This window comes from Chiloscyllium plagiosum, chromosome 17 (assembly GCF_004010195.1).
Source record: "Chiloscyllium plagiosum isolate BGI_BamShark_2017 chromosome 17, ASM401019v2, whole genome shotgun sequence".
Lineage (NCBI taxonomy): Eukaryota > Metazoa > Chordata > Chondrichthyes > Orectolobiformes > Hemiscylliidae > Chiloscyllium > Chiloscyllium plagiosum.
Window position 1 is genome coordinate 52,278,959 of NC_057726.1, and position 24,634 is coordinate 52,303,592.

The following is a 24,634-nucleotide window of genomic DNA, read 5'->3' on the forward strand; positions in this document are numbered from 1 at the left end:
TGAGTTATTTAATTCATCTAATCCAGTCCATGTAGAACTTTAGCAATTCTTCCTTATTCTACATGGCAAATATATTACTTGCAAACTGGAAAAGATCTAGGAATAGGCTCAGTGTTTTATAAATATTGTATAAATTTGTCTTTACAGTGTGATATTCTTCTCCCAAAGTTTGTCTCCACTGGAGATTGACAACAGCAATATCAAAGTGGTAAAGTTGTTCAACTTGTGACGGTTAGAAACAGTTACATGAAAGAAAGATTCATCAAAGCCACTGGATAGAATCATGCTACTAAATAAGCTACACATCATCCTGTGAAGTAAACTGCATGGAACGTACTTGGTCAGTTTATAGAATTTTTAAAAATTACATAGAAACCAAAAAGTCAGTTTTAAAATTGCATTTTTTATTTCTGAAACACAGTAAATAATTTACTGGCCCAGAAACTTTCAACAGTTTTAACAACATACTAGACCTCAAAGACAGAACACATAACAGGTATATTCCCCCATACAGCAAAACTTGCATTTCCTCTATATGGAAAAGGACAGTATTTAAATCAAAGGCAGGCATTGTTTCAATGTTATTTTTCATGCTTTATTTGAACTGTTTAAAAACCACCTGCTAAGAATTAATAGATCTGTGTCCATAAATAAAATGTAATCACATTATCAAGTAAAATATGAATCTGTGTTTTGTATAGTAAATCCATACATGTAAAACACATTATGACATATGGACACAAGTATACTTCCCAAAGCTCCACCTTTATATTACGATGATACTAATAATTTAAAAACAAAACGTCTTAAATAAACATTTTTATTTGAAACATTTTACACAGGAAATTTATCAAGTTTAATGCTTGGACCCCTATCAATGGAAAATAAACTTCAATATAAATAACCCATTTATTTGAATTTAATGAAAAATAAATATCTAGTCACCCAATTCTCTATACAGTTCGACTATTTCTATGAAACAGCCTAGCTGTATTTTGAACACTAATTCAGTCCCCATCCTGAACAGTCTTGCAAAGCAAACAATTTTTAATAAAAACATTTAAGACTGTAATAAATATCTCTTTGGAGTCAATATATACAAAGAGTTTGAAAAAAAATTAAATTTTCTTTTTAAAAACTATGACAAAAATACACAACTTGGATTTACTTAAAACTTAAGATCTACAGGTCCAAAAACATGTTTTACAGTTATTACAGTAATCAGCTTTTCACATAATCAAAATTCAAAGTGGAAAACAAATGCAGCACATTACAAAAATATTCCAGCCATTTTTTGCCATGCTATTTCAAATATGGTACACACACTCTGAAATTATTAGTCAACTAGAATCCTTTCCCTGCATCACCATCATATTTCTCCCACCCCAATTTTAATGAGGTTTTCATAAATCAGAGTATTTGTCTTTCAAAAATTGGGAAGATGTATCCGTATAAATAAACTGGTGCTCAACATTTGTTTTTCTTCTAGTCCTATCAATAGCCAATTTACTAAAATAAATTTTTGTTTTATCAGAACTGTCAGTTTGTAAACAATATACCAAGGGGAAAAAAAAATCGGAAGTTAATTACTTAAGTACGAAACAATAATTGCATGCTATGACATGATCACTAATAACATTGTCAAAAAATGAAGTCTGCCAATTAATCAGGTTAGTGTGTTTGGATATTTATGCATGTAAAGGCAGGGCAGAGTGTAGAGGCTGGCCTAAATAAGGCACTACAGATAACAATGTACCTTCATTCCATATAGTTCATATCCTCACAGACTTTTCTATTATATGTACAAAACCTTAAGCAAACCTGGTGAATTCAAAAGGCTTAACGGCATTAAAACTTATACAAAATTGCTTGTGATTTCTGTTTCCTAACTGAATCTGCTCACCTGGTTCTCCCTTTGAAAATAGGCCATGGGTACTCTTACAGTGATTACATTGGATTGTACAGAAGGAACTATACCCTCGTCAAGGTCAGGATTAGTGCGTGCATTAAAGTCTGAAAACCATACAGAGAGAATTATCCAGGTTGCAACAAATTTCCAAGTCACAAAATGAATTAGGTTTAACTGCCATTAAATATGCAATTTAACCTTTGGGAAAAGGGAAAATTTTCAGGATCATACTAGGTTTCTTTTGAAATTTTAAAGGAATGTCCCTGAACAAGGAGCAATACAAAACAGGAAAATGTACAATTTACAGCCAGCCTACGATTTTCCATGCTGTATTAGAATCCTTATTTAAATTTCTATGAATAAATGTGTTTTCTGCCTGTAAGAATTGATTTTGAAATATTGAATACATCCATTTTGCCTCCAGGGTGGCTTTAGGAATGACCAAGCACAATTTCAACACTTGCACTGTTCTCACTCTTTGCTCATGAACTACTGTTATGTGAGAGTTTGTTGAAATAGTCTGTTAACAGACAAAGGTTAAAATTTAGAATTTTTTTTAAGAGCTTAAGAATGGAATAGGATGGTTTATTGACACTTGCGCAGTTATAACTGCATAGGCGGAAACAATTCAAATAAACACAGTATCTATAATGTACTTACAAGAACTAACCTGAAATTGCTTTGTTACTTTAAATATGATCTTTGAATTGGAATAAGGTTCTGTTTTTGGTGAAATGTATCTACTGTGCTATTACTCCATAATGTTATTACAGGTTATTACGTTGCAAGGCATCACATAGGTTCTGATTAGAATCTGGTTCTTCTGTTATCATAGCAATAACTTCCCATTCCCCAGACCTGCTCGATCTCTTAATAGCATCCACAACACTTTGCATATAAAGACCATCTTCAAAGGATGCAGCCATTGAAACTGGCCTGTGGGCCCAGGTACGCCGATCCTCTTGATCCTTAAAGGATTTGCTCAAGGCTTGCACCATGTAAACAGTGCCCTTTAAATATATAAGGGGAATATCGCTGAATGCTTTCTCTAGCAGCCCAGGTGTGTTTACAGACATGGTATCAGCAAGCAGCAGCTCCTCCTTGAAGGAAGTATTTTTTTGCCCATACAAGTCTGCACCTCGAGCAACCAAACGGCCCATGGATCCCACAATCATGACTTCATGGATAAATGGGCCAGGCATGTTGAAGTTGAGTGTAACAGTGCTACACACACCACCATTCATTAACATCTGGAAGAAGCAGAAATCATCACTAGTGACGTGTCGGATTCCATGTATGTTATCGTTTTGTTTCACGAAAGTTTTCAGGAGGCCATGGACCTTCTCAGCCTTCTTATTGGTCAAGTGAGTCAGCAGATCTACAATATAAGTGCCCATTGTGTGAAGCCCGCCACCACCCATTAGTTCATCACAAATCCAGTTATATTTGTTGCTGAGAAGACTGCCCCAATATACACGTACATCACAGATCATGACATTACCAATGTAGCCTTCTTCAATTAACTGCTTCATCTTCACAAATGCTGGTAGAAACCGAAGTACATTATCGACAATACTCATGAGTTTAGGATAGTAACGAGCTGCTTTCACCATTTTGAAGGCATCTCCTGCAGTTGCTGCTTTCTCACAAATCACATTCTTTCCAATACCTTTTATTTGGGCAAGAAGGAAAGAAAATTAGACAATCATGCAAAATGAAACATTCTATTTCCATTCAATTAACTCGAGTTCTCAATATTGCATAGTACTATAAAAATGTGCAAACAACCTTAATAATAATGATTAAATTATACCTGATGCCAACACGAGTGCCACAATTGATGTGTTAAATCTTTCTATCCACAAAATGTTCAAAAAAAAAACTACATTGATAACAAATGAATCTAATAGGACACAGAAACACGTCAGCCAATTAATTAAAGTTCCAGCAAATTATCAATGCAACTCGCTAATATAAGCTTATTCCCACCTCTCCACCAACAAAGTCCGATGGATTTGAAGTAAAAATGTCATCCATTTTTTTCCATCTGAAGTAATCTGGAAAAATACCTGATTTCACGCAGTTACCACTCATCTTCTAAAACTTATTTATACATTTCACAAAATTAGAATGTTATACATTGCAAATACAATGTAGCTCACTGAATTCAGATTAGTGGCCCAATAAACAGCCTGTAATAAAGCATGAAATTTTATATTAATTATATGGCTACAATTTGTAGAGCTCATTCACACATTAAAAGTACAGAATTCCTGAGAATAACTTAAAACATTTACTGGCAGTTTTCTCCAAATAAGTAATAAATTACTTTTACAGTTGGTTTCCATGTACACAGGATTCATGGCTGGTGGGAACACATTTAACAAAATCAATCTTCCCTTTCTTTATTAACTATGAACAGTGACATAGCAGAGATCAGGCACTAATGCCAGTTGTAACATATCACCAGTCCTGTGTGCCTCTCATTAGCATACAAATAATAGTTTTTCTCTGGCTTTGCCAAATCCAAACAAATGTTGCTTTTACCTGAATTTACAAAAGTTAAAATGTCAACTGCTAACCAACAATAAAGAACAACGGAAACAGCACAAGGATTGAATGTTTCTTTGTCTGGAGTGCAAGAGTGGGCTTCATTGAGACAGATAATGTCAGTATACTCATCAGGCTCGAGATCCTGAGAGAAACTATCACTATCACTTGGAGATTTACAAGTATGGCCTTATGACTTTGAGAAGGTAATACAAGCAGCTCAGAACACTTGAACTTTTTAAGCCATACCAATCAATAGATATATTAGAAATAACTCATTAGTTATGTATTCTGTAAGTTTGAGACAGGAGAGATCATGAAAGTATCAGAAAATAAGTCAAAAAATTAAAAAGTTCAAAGGATATACAAAATTAAGTGGAGAAATATAAAAATAAATAGTATTCTGCAATAGTACAAATAACCATAAAATTAGATTTAATTTAGAGGCAAGGACCAGGAATTATAAAATTAGTGAATACCTGCTTTGAATCAGTATTTCTGATGGGAAACTTAGAAAGAGCTGGATTTAATGCAACCAGGGAGGCTAAGTCTACTTATTCATGGAAGAGGTCCTTCATCAATCCCTGGATACAGCAGAAGCTGCACTGATTAAATAGAAGCTAGAAGGGACTGATCTGGAATTCGTAGCTGCTAACAGCAGGATATCACTTAGGCTCTTTAGTGACCCAATGGACATCCATTATCCCAGTGCCCATCGCAATTTAGTGATGCCTCAGCTTTGCCAACAAACTCCTGTGGGTTCCTCATCAAGCACTCTTGCTCAATCAAGGGATCTGCGATGAGGAAGAATGGGAGGTGCAAAATGTCACGTCTCCCCACCCCTGCGTCTCTTATCTCTTGTGCTCACCTTCTCCTAACACCCCATCCTGTTTTCATTCCTTCTGGCTTAAATGGGATTCAAGACCCACAGCAATGTGATGGCCAGCATTTGTTCCCCATCCCCAACTGCTCATAAACTAAGTAGCTTGCTAGGCCACTTCAGAGGGCAGTCATAAGTTAATCATTTTATTGCGAGTCTTGAATAACATTTAGGCAGAATAATGGGAAATTTCCTTTTATAGTGAACCAGATGGGTTTTTACAATAATTATAGTTTCATGGCACCATTAGAATGATCAGCTTTCAATTCTGGATATATTTATTAGTTGAATTTAAATTTGACTAGCTGCTGTGTCCCTACAGCTTTAGCCTAGGCCTCTGAATTACTAGTCAAGTGACGTTACCATTGCCCTATCATAACCGCATTTGTTATCTCTGAAATGATTAAATAATGAATGATAATCATTCCTTTTTGTTTTCTGGTCCATTGTGGGAGAATTCTTCAATATGATTGGCTGCCTAGCCTGTTTGATAATATCACTATTGCTAAACATGGAGGTCACTTAATGTCAGAACTAAGTTAACATTTTTTATTCAATCATGGGATGTGGACATCGCTAGCTAGGCTGGCATTTATTACCCATCCTAGCTGCCCTTAAGATGGGGGTGAGCTGCTTTATTAAACTACTGAAGCCCATTTGGTGTAGGTACACCCACAAAACTGTTAGGGAAGGAGTTCCAGGACTTTAACCCAGTGACACTGAAGGAACAGTGATATGTATGGCGAGTGCCTTGAGAGGGGACCTTGTATGTGATGATTTTCCTTTTTAACTGCTGCCCTTGTCCTTCTTGATGAGAGAAAGGACGAAATCCATACATATTCAAAGGCACGTCCAAGATCAGCCTAGTCAGAGATCCCAAGATTTTATCATGGATTTTCATATTTATGTGATGATCTGTAAAATGCAAACTTTAATACAATTACATACTGATAATTATATACTGTACTACTTTATTGCTATTTGATTTTGTTGACATCTGAGTCACTTTAGTTTTCAAGCATTAAAGTGGGGTCAATTCGGAAAATAGAAGTAAATGGTACTGCAAATGATTGCTTAATTTTAAAATCTAAAGAAACTGCAGTCAATAGATAAAATGCTCATAAATACATCCGCTCACAGCATATCAGAATTTGAATCTTAAAACAAAAGTAAAAATATTGCTGTTCAGACAAATATCAGATGTAAGCAAATGACATTTGTCCATGAAAGTTAATTATGAAGTTCCCACGAACCTTAAAGGGGAAATCACACATCTCCACTAAATTGCCAAAGCATTCTCTTTTTAATAAGCAGAGACACAAACACCATACTTTTTGTATAACTGCAGTGACATTTTTCTTACAGTTTTAGCAACTCCCAAAAATGACTGGTTTATCTTTTTGTTTCAACAAAAAGGATGAAAGGGAGGCCATTTAGAAACTATAGTTCAAGTGCTCTTTCAAACATTTATATAGCCAACAACAGTTACCTCGTCCAAAGTCTCTCAATTCTACCAATGCAAACTAACACTCCTCATGCATTAGCAAATGCCAACAGTTAACCAGTTGTTGGGAGGTTGAACTTGGGGTGAGGCTCGAAGGGACAACATCACTGACAACTCATGGCTTTCAGCTTTGTTTGGCATTTCTACAGACTAGGAGAAAGTGAGGACTGCAGATGCTGGAGATCAGAGCTGATCCCAGTTTGGCTGTAGCAGGGTAATTTCAGTGAAGGTAAAGCAGTGAATTACTTACAGTTTCAGTGTAATTACCACTGCAAAATCCATGCTTGTGAAACTTTGCAGTAAGCATGCATTTAGCTCAAAGATTGAGCACCTTCATAATGAGTAAAACGGACTTCTCCCCCAAGTCTTTTGTTTCATACTTTAACTATTTCCTTTTAAAACCCAAGTGTGTTACCTACCACCTTACACCACATATCAAAAACTCAGAAGACAATAAACTAAAACTTTTATTTTCTCCTTCTGCTGCTTTTCCTTCTCACAGGGAAAAGGTGAAAGCACTGGTTTGAAAATTGAACAAAATTTAGTTTCCATGAAGAACTTCACATCTATATCATCTTGATAGTGTTCCTGTACATGTTCACTTTAAGATAGAAAGTGTTTTCTGAATTTTTAAAGTAAATTTAAAGTACGGTCACAGCTGCAGAACAGAACAGCTAAGAGACAGGCTATTCCAAAATAGAAACATGTAGCAAATGGCTGTTAAATAGGTACTTGAGTTTTGGTTGCTGTTTTGACAACAATTCAAATTTAACCCATTAATTTAAATTATGCCCAGGATACTAAACCCAATTGAGTTTGAAGTTATTGTATTGACATTGGACCAATGATAGGGTATGATGTTTGCAGGGGGCAGGGTGGGCAGGAAGGGCCATAAAAGCAGAGCATTTTGAAAACTGATCAGAGCAACTGCCACCAAACAGCAGAGCAACTGTTGCAGAGCCAGACAGCTAACTGCCCATCTAATATCTTGCTCTCAAATTAATAAAGACTCTCTATCAAAACATACATAAGAACTAGGAGCATGAGTAGGCAGTCTGGTCCTTTGACCCTTCTCTGCCATTCAATAAGATCATGGCTGATCTTTGAGGATTCAGATCCACTTACCAGTGCTCTCACCGTATCCCTTAATTCATTATTAGCATCAACTACTTCATTGGGCAACGAATTCCAGAGATTTACAACCCTCTGGGTGAAGAAACTCCTTCTCAGTTCAGTCCGAAATCTGCTCTCTCTAATCTTGAGGTTATGCCCTCATGTCCTAGTTTCACCTGCCAGTGGAAACATCCTCTCTACTTCTATTTTTTTCTATTCATAATTGTATAGAGTCATAGAAATGTACAGCATGGAAACAGACCCTTCGGTCCAACTCGTCCATGCCGAGCAGATATCTCAATCCAATCTAGTCCCACCTGCCAGCACCTGGCCCATATCCCTCCAAACCCTACATATTCATATACCCATCCAGATGTCTTTTAAGTGTTGCAATTGTACTAGCCTCCACCACTTCCTCTGGAAGCTCATTCCATACTCGTACCACTCTCTGCGTGAAAAAGTTGCCCCTTAGGTCTCTTTTATATCTTTCCCCTCTCACCCTAAACCTATGCCCTCTAGTTCTGGACTCACCCAGGGAAAAGACTTTGTCTATTTATCCTATCCATGCCCCTCATGATTTTATAAACCTCTATAAGGTCACCCCTCAGTCCCCGAATGCCCCACGGAAAACACCCCCAGCCTATTCAATCTTTCTGTATAGCTCAAGTCCTCTAACCCTGGCAATATCCTTATAAACCTTTTCTGAACCCTTTCAAGTTTCACAACATCTTTCCATTTGGAAGACCAGAATTGCATGCAATGTTCCAACAGTGGCCCAACCAATGTCCTGTAGAACCATGTTTCTATAAGAAACCCCCTCATTCTCCTGATTTCGGATGATTATAATCCCAGTCTACTCAGTCTCTCCTCAAAAGCCAAACTCTTCATCTACAGAATCAATCTAGTGAACCTCCTCTGCACCCCCTCCAGTGCCAGTACATCCTTTCTCAAGTAAGGAGATCAAAACTGCTTGCAGTAATCCAGGTATGGCCTCACCAGCACCCTGTACGGATGCAACATAACCTCCCTGCTTTTCAACTCAATCCGTTTAGTAATAAAGGACAAAATTCCATTTGCCTTCCTTATTACTTGTTGTACCTGCAGACCAACCTTCAGTGATTCATGCATAAGGACACCCAAGTCCCTCTGTATAGCAGCATGCTGCAACTTTTTACCATTCAAGTAATAATCCGTTCCACTTACTCCTACCAAAATGGATGACTTCACACTTATTAACATTGTATTCCATCTGCCAGACCTTTGCCCACTCACTCAAAATAACTATGTTCCTCTGCGAAGTTTCCTATTCCTCTGCACACTTTGCTCTGCCACTCAACTTAACGCCATATGCAAACTTTGACACACTACATGTGGTCCCCAATTTCAAATCATCTATATAAATTGTGAATAATTGCAGTCCCAACACCGATCCCTGAGGCATGCCCTTAGTCACTGATTGTCAGCCAGAAAGGCACTCATTTATCCCCTATCCATGCTAATACTCTACCCGTAGCGCCCTGCATCCTTATCTTATGCAGCAGTCTCTTGTGCAGCACCTTGTCGAATACTTTTGGAAATCGAGGTACACCACATCCACAGAGTCCCTGTTTTCCACGTTGCTTGTATGGCCTTCACAGAATTCCAATAGGGAATGCTGGATGACTAAAGAAATTGAAAGTTTGGTGAAGAAAAAGGAGGAAGCATATGTCAGGTATAGACAGGATAGATCGAGTGAATCCTTAGAAGAGTATAAAGGCAGTAGGAGTATATATATTTAAGAGGGAAATCAGGAGGGCAAAAAGGGGACACAAGATAACTTTGGCAAATAGGGTTCAGGAGAATCCAAAGGGTTTTTACAAATACATTAAGGGCAAAAGGGTAACTAGGGAGAGAATAGGGCCCCTCAAAGATCAGCAAGGCGGCCTTAAGTGTGAAGCCGCAAGAGATGGGGCAGATATTAAACAAAAAGGACATGGAAGATATTGAATGTAGGGAAATAGATGGTGACATCTTGAAAAATGTCCATATTACAGAGGAGAAAGTGCTCGATATCTTGAAACACAAAGTGGATAAATCCCCAGGATTTCCCCAAGACATGATCAGGTGTACCCTAGAACTCCAAGGGAAGCCAGGGAAGTGATTGTTGGACCTCTTACTGAGATATTTGTATCATCAATAGTCACAGGTGAGGTGCTGGAAGACTGGAAGTTTATCTAATGTGGTGCCACTGTTTAAGGAAGGTGGCAAGGAGAAGCCAGGGAATTATGGACCAGTGAGCCTGACGTCGGTAGTGGGCATATTGGAGGGAATCCTGAAGGACAGAATGTACATGTATTTGGAAAGGCAAGCACTGATTAGGGGTAGTCAACATGGCTTTATGCATGGGAAATCATGTCTCATAAACTTGATTGAGTTTTTTGAAGAAGTAACAAAGAGGATTGATGAGGGCAGAGTAGTAGATGTTATCTATGTGGACTTCAGTAAGGCATTCGACAAGGTTCCCCATGGAAGACTGGTGAGCAAGGTTAGATCTCATGGAATACAGGGAGAACTCGCCATTTAGATACAGAACTGGCTCAAAAGGTAGAAGACAGAGTGTAGTGGTGAACGGTCATTTTTCAGACTGGAGGCCTGTGACCAGTGGAGTGCCACAAGGATCGGCACTGGGTCCACTACTTTTCGTCATTTATATAAATGATTTGGATGTGAGCATAAGAGGTATAGTTAGTAAGTCTGCAGATGACACCAAAATTGGAGCTGTAGTGGACAGCGAAGAAGATTACCTCAGATTACAACGGGATCGTGATCAGATGGGCCAATGGACTGAGAAGTGGCAGATGGAGTTTAAGTGAGATAAATGCGAGGTGCTGCATTTTGGGAAAGCAAACCTTAGCAGGACTTACCAACACTTTAGATTAGATTACATTACAGTGGAAACAGGCCCTTCAGCCCAACAAGTCCACACTGACCGCCGAAGCGCAACCCACCCATACCCCTACATTTACCCCTTTACCTAACACTACGGGCAATTTAGCATGGCTAATTCACCTGACCTGCACATCTTTGGACTGTGGGAGGAAACCAGAGCACCCGGAGGAAACCCACGCAGATGTGGGGAGAACGTGCAAACTCCACACATTACGTTGCCTGAGGCGGGAACTGAACCCGGGTCTCAGGCGCTGTGAGGCAGCAGTGCTAACCACTGTGCCACCGTGCCGCCCACTTTATGGTAAGGTCTTTGGGAATGTTGCTGAACAAAGAGACCTTGGAGTGCAGATTCATTGTTCCTTGAAAGTGGAGTCGCAGGTGGATGGTATAGTGTAGGCAGCATTGGTATGCTTTCCTTTATTGGTCAGAGTATTGAGAACAAGACTTGGGAGGTCATGTTGCGGCTGTACAGGACATTGGTTAGGCCACTGTTGGAATATTGTATACAGTTCTGGTCTCCTTCCTATTAGAAGGATGTTGTGAAACTTGAAAGGGTTCAGAAAAGATTTACAAGGATGTTGCCAGGGTTGGAGGATTTGAGCTATGGGGAGAGGTTGAGTAGGCTGGGGCTGTTTTCCCTGGAGCATCAGAGGCTGAGGGGTGACCTTATAGATGTTCATAAAATCATGAGGGGCATGGATAGGATAAATAGACAAAGTCTCTTCCCTGGGTTGGGGGAATCCAGAACTAGAGGGCATAGGTTTAGGGTGAGAGGGGAAAGATATAAAAGAGACCCAAGGGGCAACCTTTTCCCGCAGAGGGTGGTACATGTACAGAATGAGCGGCCAGAGGAAGTGGTAGAGGCTAGTACAATTACAACATTTAAAAGGCATCTGGAGTAGGAAGAGTTTGGAGGGATATGGGCCAGGTGCTGGCAGGTGGGACTAGATTGGGTTGGGTATCTGGTTGGCATGGACAAGTTGGACGGAAGGGTCTGTTTCCGTGCTGTACATATGACTCCATAAGCAGCTGAAACCGAAATGAAAATTCATTTGATATCAATTTTTCTGCTGTATTCTGAAACTGCAAATTTACAGTTTCTAAATTAAGAATTGTACTTTACAGTACAGTGACAAATGCCTTCACATAGCAAACACATTTAAAACTTAATTGTTTCAACTTTTAATTTTAAATTGATAAACATGGAACAATGATCCCAAGGTCCATATCACTGTAGCTGAAAAAAAATCATTCTAAATTATAAATAAAAACACAGTTCTAAGAAGAATTAATCCACTATTTCAGGTTTGGAATTTATAATCCATTTTATGCTCTATACTGCATTCTGTTCATTCTTTTGAAAAAGTAATCACTACAATCACATTTTAAAAAAAGAGTAAAAACAGATATCGATAAAGGCAAGGCAAGACAATAGCATACTATTTGTTAATCAAGCTGGCCATTTGTTCCCAAAATGTATTTACAGTTCATAAAGTCTGGCAGAATGAAAAAGCTCTTCTGGTGTCCCCTTCTCTTGCTCATTTCCAAGTTGTACCTGACTTGTGCTCTGAACTGGTGACACGATTTTGTACAGCAGATCAGATCCCATTAACATGCAGTTTCACAGTAAAACTAATACATATCATTGAATAGCCCCTCACTTTAAATTTCTTAACTGTTTCGACAAAACTATGGCGCTCAGTAAGAAGGATTGGGAGGACATAATGACAATGTGCACCCTTACCAGGCACTCCTTTCCTCCAAATAGGGAGATGTAGGTTTATTTAGAATCTAATTCCTTAAAATTTTAACGTATTTTAATAATATCCTGAAATTGCTTTTTAATCAAAGCATGACAAGTGTAATAAACTTCTGGAGAGGCAAAACAAATGACAACAACTAACAGAGAAACTAAATTACTGTACAGAGGACTTAATTCAGATTTAGCTGTGAAAGTTGTTACTTCCCTTAAGCTAACATCATTCTGTAAATTATAATTCTCTAAACATTTGAACACAAGTTATGCAAGTTACAGAATCTAGAAGACTGACAATTTGAGTGATGGCAAACCTTTTTTGAGGATGTTTATATATAAAATGTATAGATGCATTTAAAGTACAAGGAGAATGGAATAAATTATGTTGAAAGGGTTAGAAGAAATTTGTGAAACATACATATCCACATACAGACTGGGCAGAATGGCCCAATTCTCAGCTGTAACATTCTGTGCAACTCTTATATAATTTAAGAAAATTCAAGTAACTTAGAAAAGTATGCAACACAAATGACATCCTTGTGACTACGAACTTGAAAACTAGCCTTTCAGGACAATTACTGTCAATATACTTTCAATTTGTCTGCAACCCTTCTGATAGTTGACCTTACCATCATCTTCTAATGCCTTTCTTCCATTTTCTATTTAGCTTGGAACAAACAGCTGATTTAGAAATATTGTGCAAATAATGTAAATTTTATATTTGACAATGAAGAGTCAAATGGAGAACCTCTGGCCCATGATGCAGGGAGCTTTGCCTCATACAGGATCAACTAAAACTGACAGATGGAAGAGCTTGTACTAAAAAGAAACACTAATCTATGACTGTCCAACTGGAATTAAGCCACAAATGATGCGTTCCTTGGAATTTCCTATTATTCTTAATTACTGTTTCTCTTCAATGGAGCCACAAAATGTGTTACTGGCAACTAGATTACTGGACAAACCATAACTGAAATCAGAGGTCTATTATAACACAATTTTGCTAAGTCATTGTTAGAAAGGTAGTGAATCACATCCATACACAACAATACTTAACACCAGACTGTGGTTTTGTTAGCCTACTGAATCTTCACCAGCTAAGGCACTTTATTTAGCACAAGAAACTGAATCTCAGCAGTCAATGGATCAAACAGTCCAACATGTATGAGAATAGAGATGATATCATTAAAACAACCATCTTTATACACCGGAATTTTATTCAACAGGAAACTGGCATTGATTGCCATAAGAACCTGGCTTGTACATAATATCCCTTTCTCATAGATGTACATCCAGTGATTGTTAAGGAGCAGGAAAAAGGCCGTCAATACAGAGAGATAAATGCAGAAATAATAACAGACATCAGTAAGTCTATTCCCCCCCCCTAAAAGTGTAGGAAGCTCATACTTACACTGGCCCATCCATTTTTTTAAAAATCTGGTTGTGGAATGGAAAGCCAGCTGCTTCTTGGGTTACTACATGGAGAGTGGTGATAAAATGCAGATTCGTTGAAACAACCTTTTGGATTCTGACAATTGCCTAGTCTATTGATAGCGTACACTAGCTTAATCACTAGGATGCCGTGACTGTGTTATTTGAAGAGAAACCTTAATAAAGAATTACACATTTATCAGCCCCTACTCCTCCTTTGTTCAGAGATTATGAAAACATTACCACTGAGTCAATTCACAAATTTGATCTAAATTAGTTAATTCTGATCATTACGAACATCACCTCAATTCTTAGAAATTCCATCATTTCCTCCCAATGATAAACACAGTATCTGCAGCATTGCCATTTAATATTGAATTATTGGCCAGATGTCTGCAATAGTAATGACAGGAAAGCCATAGTATTTACTGACTGATTTCTGGAGTCCATACAAGGCCAATTGAATCTAGAATTTCAGCAGTTGCTGTTAATTATTCAACAGTTCCCGTAAGTGCACTTCCCCATACTATCAATCAGAAATCATTGAACAGGCTTGTTGCAAATACTCGCAAAAGTGTTATGCCTCATTGAATAAGAGTTTTCAATAGCTTGCCTAAGTCATTATTACTTCTAAGCTGCCTCATTGGTCCTGAAAGAATAAATTTTATATTTGTTTAATGTCACATTTTTCTATTATGATTAAAAAAAAGTTCCAGATCTTTTAGTTTTCTTAAATTTATGATCTTAAAGCTTCCATCTTAATCGCACTTGCATATTCTAGTCATTAGTTTTGCTATTGATAAAAACTTAACATAATGAAAGGTGAAGGAATTCAATGTGTTTTAATTCTGGTTTGGTATTCTGGAATGTGATTGGTTACTTAACCTCCTTGATATCACTTTTGGAAGCAGAGAGATCCCACTGACTTCTATTGAACATCAAGCAAAGAGAAAACCATGCTACAGAGTTCACTAGATCTTGTTAGCAGCTTTCTTGAAGACTGCTAATGAGCAATGTTACTTCACCACGAACAGATAAAAACAAAATATCCTTGCAAAACTGGATTTTGCATTGACTTATCCTTTTCTCATACTGTTCACATCTCCCTTGGTTCCGACAACTTGCTTTCTACAATAAATCTGCATTTCCAAGCTTTGAGCAGTTCAGATGGAGATGTGTAACTTGCTTTATTAGTTCTTTAAATGGGACAAACAGCTAACATCAAACTGAACTCTTTCACCATCTCTATAGCTAAGTAACTGAAATCTGTCAGTGTTACCCTACACTGACTGAGAAGACAAAACTGTACAGCATCTTCCTTCAAAAGGTTATTTGATAAAAATCTAAACACAGGCATTACAATCATTATTCAATAGATCCTTCTGCTCTATACACCTGTGACCAAACGATGAAGTAGTAGGCAAATTGGTTCATCAAATCCATTCTGCCATTTAATGAAATCATAGCTGATTTGATAATCTTCAACTCCACTTTCCTACATTATCCCCATGACCCTGGATTCCTTTAATGATTAAAAATTTATCTTTAATATATTTAATGATTCAGCCATGGCAGTGCTCTGCAGTAAAGAATTCCACAGATTCACCATTTTTAAATGTTTATTATTACAATGTTATTGAGAACAATGTGGACAATAACGATTGGATCCTTCCCCTCCTACACCAAGCTCCCCTCCAACCTGGGGGAACATATTTAACCCTTGCACAAGGCAGGCAACACTCACACTGACAGTTGTAGAAAACAGTATCTATTCCCCCCCCCAAAATGATATTGTCCACTATCACTATGTCCTTGTTTCCTCCAACCACTTGGCCAGATCCCTGCACGACAGTGTCATTGTCAGGTCATTCATCCTCCCCACAATGCTCACTTTCTTCCACACAAGTTGAAAGAACCTTGTCACTGTACGACAATTACAGGAACTAAGGTATCTTGAAAGCCAACCATAACTAGTTCACCTACAATCACACCCTCCTGCCTTTTCTCACAGACTAAGTTTAAAATATCTAATGTAAGGTATTTAAGAATGCAAATTCAGCAATAAAGTGTCCGGGGTTAGGGTAAATAGCCCCCTCCCTGATATGGCACAACATCTGCAGCTCAAACTCCAGATTCTCAACCTGGATCTGAAGTTGCTCAAGTCACAGAAATGGTGTGGTACTGTCTCTCCCAAACCTTTAACATTGCATCAGCAGGACAATTATTTCAGGAATAGCTGAAAAAAAGATTCATTAGCATGACGAAACATGTTGACAGGTGAAATTTGCTTGGCGTAACATCGCCAAAGGTTGTGTTCAGTTTATATTCAACAACAAACTGTACCAAAGTGCAAATTAAAGCAAAATCACCCCGATCCACTGCCACATTTGGTGTTTTCTGCAAACGTTTACCATATTCTTCACAATACCAAGACATGATAACGATTCATTATTTCAGCTATTTACAACTTTCAGATCTAATAATGGAAACTATACTGTATTTGTGCTTCTGTAATTCTGGTCTCTTGTGGATCTGCAATCATAACTGTCCCTCTATTGGTGGCCTGGCCTTCAGTTTCCCACTCCCAAAGCTCTGGACATATAGTAAAGGTCGTGCAGGTCAGAGGTTACATTCTTGAAAAACCTTGCAAACAGCAAATATATTGTGCTGCATTCACTCAATAATAGCTTATATTTATATATCATTTGTAAAGAATGAAACAGCCAAAGGCACTTCTCAGAAGCATTATAAAACAAAACTTGGTACTGAGCCATATAAGGTCAGATGATTAAAAGCAATGATCAAAATTTCAATTAGAGTCTTAAAGATACAAATCAATAGAAGAAGGCAGAGAAGTGTAGTGAGGTAAAGTCCCTCCACTTGAGAATTTGTTATCCACGCAAAACATTATGTGCCCAATTTTGCCAACTGGGGACAAAGTGCTTAAATGACTGCAAAAAGATGGAGATAATGGAAGGTATCTATAACAGATTATATTGCACTTCCTAAACTAGAAAGCATGCACTGCATCAATATTGTTTACAGGAATGATTGCATGTAGGCGTTCATTACTGTTAGATCATTGCATTATACTGGATAAATTTGTAATAAATTTTACACTTACTTTTTTTTAGTAGGATATCTTTATATGTATTAAAAACATGCTTTTAATTTTCATCTTTTATTGTATACCAGACAGTAGGAATCCATCCAATTGACAACCATTATAAAATACATTTGCTGTTTGCAGTGTTTTTGAATAATGTAACCCCTGCAAATGACAGGATTTTACTGTAAATCCAGGACTTAGGAAACTGAAGGTAAGGCCATCATTGATTAAACAATTATGATCAGAGATGCATTTGAGGCCAGAGTTATAGAAGTGCAGATATCGCAGAATTGTGCGGTTGGACAACATTACAAAGCTAGGGAAAGGCAAGGTCTTTGGCAAGATGGATTTGAAAACAAGAGTGTAAAATATTAAAATCAAGGCAGTACTTAACCACAGGTTAATGATAGTTAGAGAACAGAGGGATGCTGGGAAAAGAACTTGCTGCAAATTAAGACATAATGTAGCAGGGTTTTGAATGGCCTCAATGTTACAGAGAGTGAAATATGACAGACTATGCAGATCAGAATTGAAATTGAGGTAACTAAGACATGGATGAGTGTTTCAGCTGCAGAAAACATGTCACGGAGGTGGGAAAAAGTGGTCTTTAGAGATGATATGAATGAGATCAGAAACTCATTTTTGCAAACGTGAAACCAAGCTTGCAGAGACTGGTTTAATCTTAAAACTGTTGCCAAGTAGACCAATGGAATTGGCAGTTAGGCAATGGTTTTTAAAATAGGTACCAAAGCAAACAAATTCATTCATTCCAATATCTGGAGTAAATTTCTGCTTATAGAGCACTCTATGTGGGATAAGCAACCTAATAATTTAGTAATAGTGAACAATTGAGAGAAATGGTGGTGAGGGGGAGTTGGGTGGCTTCATGTGAAACTGACTTCATAGACGGTTTCAAGAACAGTGTAATTTTTACTTTTGGTTTTTTAAAAAAAAAAGTGTGTAAACGAGTGGCTGCAAGTAATCTGATATTTCGACAGGCATTGTAAACAACTGTTTGAATAAGCAATAATTTAATTTCAGATTGCAGACAACCTGGAGCCAAGAGGTTTGCGCACTGATATACCTCAATGGCAACAAGAAGTTGATTGACAACTGTTATTAGTCCACAGACCAATAGCAGTGACCTTTTACTTGCCAACAACCATATGATTGGTTTTCAGTTGGCTGAGCAGCTTGGAGCTGGAAGTTACAGAGACGCAGAGCAAGAGAAAAAGAAATGTGCTCCCCATCCATAGCTACCTAATCTCTGCAGTCGAGTTTCGCTTAAACTTGAAGAAAACCAGTGATTTTTTTCTGGCAGCAGTTGTTATGATTTGTGATTTTTAATTGATAGTTCGAGACATTTTCAAAGTGAATCAGTTACCCTGTACTTAAAAAGCTGTGGAAACATTCTGAGAAAGACATCTGAATAATAAGGGATCGAGTCAGCCAAAGGAGGATCATCTGAAGATCGAAACCAGGAAGCAAAGACTGCTGCCCTGACTTTCCAGCTTTGCCAATAATCTACTTTCCTAATTTGTTTGCCTGTGTGCAATAAAGGGGGAGCTAATGACAGGAGTAAAGTTTTAAATAGTTATGTTGATGCAAATGGTTTATATCTGTTTATCTGTAGCTATAGTCTAATTACTTGTAATAAATATTAATACTTATTCAGTACAGAAAACTTGTCCATACTTTCCATCTATCTTAGTCCGGAACTCAGATCAATTCATATGAGAGTACTTTAAAAGAAAACTTTAACATTTAGTACAACTCTAGGAATAGTGGGGCTCAACTTACAGCTCTCCACCCAATGGGTCAGAACAATACCTACAAGGGATAGCATGTAGATGAGAAACAGGAGGGAGCCAAGGTTTAATCCTTAGGGGATACCAGTGTGGAAGCTGGAAGCTATTATTAGTGATTTTTTTTAAACAAAGGCTCTGGATTACGATCATTATATACCAACGTTTCTCTGCAGCGAAGATATTTCAAAATGTTTAAGAGCAGCAGCAATCCTAGCAAATCCAGGGGATCCTTCGCCACTACTGAGTATCCCTTTTGGTGTCAATTCTATGGGCTTCTCTATGAGAAAGTGAGGATTGCAGATGCTGGAGATTAGAGTCGAAAAGTGCGATGCTGGGAAAGCATAGCAGATCAGGAAGCAGCTGAGCAGCAGAAGAATTGACATTCCAGCCATAAACCCTTCATCAGGAATGTGTGTGTGTGTGTTGGGGTGTGGGGAGACGAAGAGGCTGAGAGATAAGTGGGAGGGAGGTCGGGGGGGGGAGGGGGAGGTAGGTGGAAGGCAATAAGTAGACGGTGATAGGTCAGAGCAGAGAGAGAGTGGAACGTTTAGGTGGGAAGGAAGATGGACAGGTGGGACAGCTCAAGACGGCAGTGCTGAGTTAGAGGGTTGGATCTGGAATGAGATGGTGGATGGGGGAAAAAGAGGGGGGAGATAAGCAAACTAGTGAAATCAACATTGATACCATGCAGTTGGAGGGTCCCAAGGTGGAAGATGAGGCGTTCTTCCTCCAGGCATCGAGTGGCTAGGCTTTGGGGGTGGAGGACTCTTACATATCCTTGGCGGAGTGGAAGGGGGGCATTGAAGTGGTTGGCCACAGGGCGGTGGGGTTGTTTGGTGCCTGTATTCCAGAGATGTTCTCTGAAATGTTCTGTGAGTTGGTGTCCTGTTTCCCCAATGTGGGGAGACCACATTGAGAGCAACGGACATAGTAGATGAGGTGTTTGGATGTGCAGGAAAATCTCTGCCAGATGTGGAAGGATCCTTTGGGGCCTTGGATGGAGGTGGGTGGGTGGGTGGGAGGGGAAAAAGAGAAAAAAAAGTGTGGACACAGGTTTTTCACCTCTTGCAGCAGCAAGTGAAGGTTCTGGGACTGGAGTGCGGGTTGGTGGAGGGCATGGACCCAACAAGGAAGTTGCAGAAGGAATGGTCTCTGCAGAATGCTGAAAGGCACAGGGAAGGAAATACTATATATTTCTGGTGGTGGGGTTTGACTGTATGTGATGGAAATAGCAGAGGATGATGCACTGTATCCAGAGATTGGTGGTGTGGAAGGTGAGGACTGGCGGGTTCTATCCTTGTTGCGTTTGGAGGGGTGGGGTTCAAGGATAGAGGTGCGGAAATAGAGGAGATGTGCTGAAGGGCATTGTTGACCACATGAGGGGGAAATTTAGTCCTTGAAAGAGGAAACCATGTGGGATGTTCTGGAGTGGAATTGCTCCTCCTGCAAGCAGATATGACAGAGGCAAAGGAATTGGGAGTAAGGGCTGGTGATTTTATAAAGTTGGGAGTGGGCGTAGGTGTAGTCCAGGTAGCTGTGGGAGTTGGTGGGTTTGATGTAGATGTCAGTGTTGAGTTGGTCGCTGGAAATGGAGACTGAGGTCCAGGAAGGGAAGGGAGATGTCTGAGATGGTCCAGGTGAACTTAAGGTCAGGGTGGAAGTTGTTTGTGAAGTTAACAAACTGTCCAACCTCCTCGTGAGAGCACGTGGTGGTGTCAATACAGTCAACGTACCGAAGGAACAGGTGGGGAATGGTGACAGTGTAACTATGGAAGATAGACTGTTCCACGTATCCAACGAAAAAGGCAGGCATAGCTGGGACCCATGGTTACCCCTTTGGTTTGAAGGAAGTGGAACGATTTTAAGGAGAAGTTGTTGAGGGTGAGGACCAGTTCAGCCAATCAAATGAATGTGTCAGTGGAAGGGTACTAGTGGGTCGGCAGGGGAGGAAGAAATGGAGGGCTTGGAGGCCTTTGCCATGGCAGATGGACATGTAGACGGATTGGTTGTCCATGATGATAGTGAGGCATTGGGGCCAGGGAAACAAAAGTCATGTAGGTGGTGGAGGGTATCCCAAATGTATTGGGGGGAGTTCCTGGACCAAGGGGGATAGGACAGTGTCAAGAGGAGAAAGTTCTGTGGGGCAGGAGCAGGTGGAGACGATGGGTTGACCGGGACAGTCAAGTTTGTGGACTTTGGTTAAGAGGTATAACCTGGCAGTTTGGGGTTCTGGGACTATGAGGTTGGAGACTCTGGATGGGAAATCCCTTGAGGTGATGAGATTGTGGATGGTCTGGGAGATGATGGTTTGGTGATGGGAGGTGAGGTCGTGGTTGAGGGGGCATGTGTGAGTTGGTGGTTGGCTTCAACTGTGTAGAGATCATTGCGCCAAACTACCACTGCATTCACCCCCCCCCCCAGTTTGATGGTGAGCTTGGGGTTGGAGTGGAGGGCTGCACATTGCGAGGGTGAGAGGGGTGGACAGGTTGAGGCAATCAATGTCACAGTGACAGTTAGAAAAGAAGAAGTCGAGGGCAAATAACAGACCAGCACAGGGTGTCCAAGTGGATACAGTATGTTGGAGGCGGGAGATGGGGTCCTTGGAGGGAGGGTGGGAGTCCTGATGGAAAAATTGAGCCCGGAGGCAGAGGCTGTAGAAGAAAAATTCAATGCTGCAACGGGTATGGAATTAGTTGACCTGGAAGCATAGTGGGATGTAGATTAGACCTTTACTGAGGTCCGATCACTCATCCTCAGAAAATCGGAGGTCGGTTGGGGATGGGGCTGGAATGGTGGTAAAAATTCAGCAAGGCTGGATGCTATGGGTTTCTCTATGCCCATCCCATCTTCTTGTAATAGAACTGTTTTTGCTCCCAGGTGTCTAGCATCAACTGCTACCTTGAATGGTTTAATTTTGGTACAGCCAACACTGGTTCATTGATCAAAATAGCTTTCAACTTCTCAAAAGATGCCTGGCCTAAGCACGCTACCTTGGCTTTTGTTGGAGCAAATCCATCAGTGAAGAAGCTATCCTGATGAAATTTTGGTACAAGTTTTGACTAAACCAACATAGGAAATGATTCGGAGATGCCGGTGTTGGACTGGGGTGTACAAAGTTAAAAATCACACAACACCAGGTTATAGTCCAACAGGTTTAATTGGAAGCGCACTAGCTTTCGGAGCGACGCTCCTTCATCAGGGGATTGTGTGATTTAGATTACCTGATCACCTGATGAAGGAGCGTCGCTCCGAAAGCTAGTGTGCTTCCAATTAAACCTGTTGGACTATAACCTGGTGTTGTGTGATTTTTAACATAGGAAATGATTGAGATTTTTGGGCCTATTTAGTTTTAGAGGCAGGAAGCTCGGCTAATGCTTGTACTTTTGCTTTTCTTGGAAGCACTTAACCTACCCTATAATATGCCATAAGTAGGTTATTTGTATCTCTGCAAATTCACTTTGGTGAGATTTATCAACAAATCAACCAATTGTGATTTCCTGAACAAAGCTTCCAATTGTTCCAAGTGGTCCTCCCACATCCTCACCATCATCAATGCAAACTACACAAATTGGAAAACTGGCCACTGCTTGATTCACAAGTGTCTGGAAAGTTGCAGCAGCATTTTCTTTTAGCCTGAATGTCATCATTTGGTATTAGAGGAGATGGTCTGGTGTCACAAAGGCTGATGTCTCTTTATCTCTGGGATGTAAAAGCAACCAATATCCTTTTATGATTTGGAGATGCCGGTATTGGACTGGGGTGTACAAAGTTAAAAATCACACAACACCAGGTTATAGTCCAACAGGTTTAATTGGAAGCACTAGCTTTCGGAACGCCACTCCTTCACCAGGTGGTTGTGGAGAACACAATTGTAAGACACAGAATTTATAGCAAAAGTTACAGTGCGATCTAATTGAAATTATACATTCAAAAATACCTTGATTGTTTGTTGAGTCTCTCATCTATTGGAATGACCATTATAGTTTCACTTCTTTCATATGTAAATCACAAAACTTTTCTTAAAGGTTACATTCTCATGTTAACTGTAACAATTGGCGTCAGCCAGATAAGATATTGAAGGTGTTAGCCCTCTGTGTTCCCTGTCTGTGCCATAATGTTTAGACTGATTCTAATCTAAAAGTCTAACATGGATTCATGCAGTTTTTGAGCAAAGTACAATGTAACTCTGCAAGTACAAATTCACATCCTATGAGATGTGAGATAGGATACCTTGATGCCCTGAGGCACGGTATGTCGGTGAAACCGAGCAAAGGCTACGGCAATGGGCACCGCACAACAATCAACGGACAAGAATGTTCCCTCCCAGTTGGGGAACACTTCAGTGGTCCAGGACATTTGACCTCGGACCTTCGGGTGACCATCTTCCAAGACAGACTTCGGGACAGGCAGCAGCGAAAAGTGCCCAAGCAGAGGCTGATAGCTAAGTTCCATACCCATAGGGAGGGCTTCAACCAGGACCTTGGGTTCATGTCACACTACAGGTGACCACCATTGCACTACACACGCATGTATATACAGACAAGCACACAGACACTCCCACACACTTCTACAGAGACACACAACTCCCACATGCATCCTCTCACAGACTTAAAACATTTTACACACACATATACACTTTCTCCCACAGACACACACAACCCCCCCACTCCAGAAACACGCACACTCGCATGCACACACACACACACACACACACACACACACACACACACACACACACACGGAGTGAATTTGTACTTGCAGAGTTAATTGTACTTTGCTCAAAGCACGGTGGCACAGTGGTTAGCACTGCCGCCTCACAGCGCCAGACACCCGGGTTCAATTCCCGACTCAGGCGACTAACTGTGTGGAGTTTGCACGTTCTCCCCGTGTCTGCGTGGGTTTCCTCCGGGTGCTCCGGTTTCCTCCCACAGTCCAAAGATGTGCAGGTCAGGTGAATTGGCCATGTTAAATTGCCCGTAGTGTTAGGTAAAGGGGTAAATGTAGGGGAATGGGTGGGTTGCGCTTCGGCGGGTCGGTGTGGACTTGTTGGGCCGAAGGGTCTGTTTCCACACTAAGTAATCTAAATCTTAAATCTAAAATCTAAAACTGTATGAATCTATTTAAGACTCTTAACTCACTTTTTAGATTAGAATCAGTCTAAACGTTAGGGCACAGACAGGGAACACAGGGGGCTAACACCTTCAACATCTTATCTGGCTGACACCAATTGTTACAGTTAACCTGAGAATGTAACTTTTAAAAAAAAGATTTGTGATTTACATCAAGGTCATTCCAATGGATGAGAGACTCAACAAACAATCAAGGTATTTTTAATGTATAATTTCAGTTACATCACACTGTAAACTTTTGCTATAAATTCTGTGTCTTACAATTGTGTCCTCCACAACCACCTGATGAAGGAGTGGTGCTCCGAAAGTTAGTGCTTCCAATTAAACCTGTTGGACTATAACCTGGTGTTGTGTGATTTTTAACTCAGTATCCTTTTAACAAGTCTATTTTGCTAAGAAATCTGGGACTGCCAACCCTATTAATACAATATTCCAAACAAGGAAGTAGGTGAGAGTCTGCATTTGTTACTTCATTGACATTTCTGTAGTTGACGCAGGATTAGATTGAGCCATGGTT

General features: G+C 39.7%; 1 protein-coding gene across 4 annotated transcripts in view; it reads right to left on the reverse strand.

Moving 5' to 3' along the window:
• Nucleotides 1-383: 383 nt before the first annotated feature.
• The window catches only part of LOC122558460 (glucose-fructose oxidoreductase domain-containing protein 2-like), a 54,383-nt gene continuing 30,132 nt past the window's right edge, over nucleotides 384-24,634 (reverse strand). For all 4 annotated transcript variants that reach the window (XM_043707070.1, XM_043707069.1, XM_043707071.1 and 1 more), the window contains one exon: nucleotides 384-3,578. In XM_043707070.1, coding sequence (XP_043563005.1) covers nucleotides 2,677-3,578 — 902 coding nt within the window. In that variant the 3' untranslated portion in view covers nucleotides 384-2,676. The remainder of the gene's footprint in view (nucleotides 3,579-24,634) is intronic.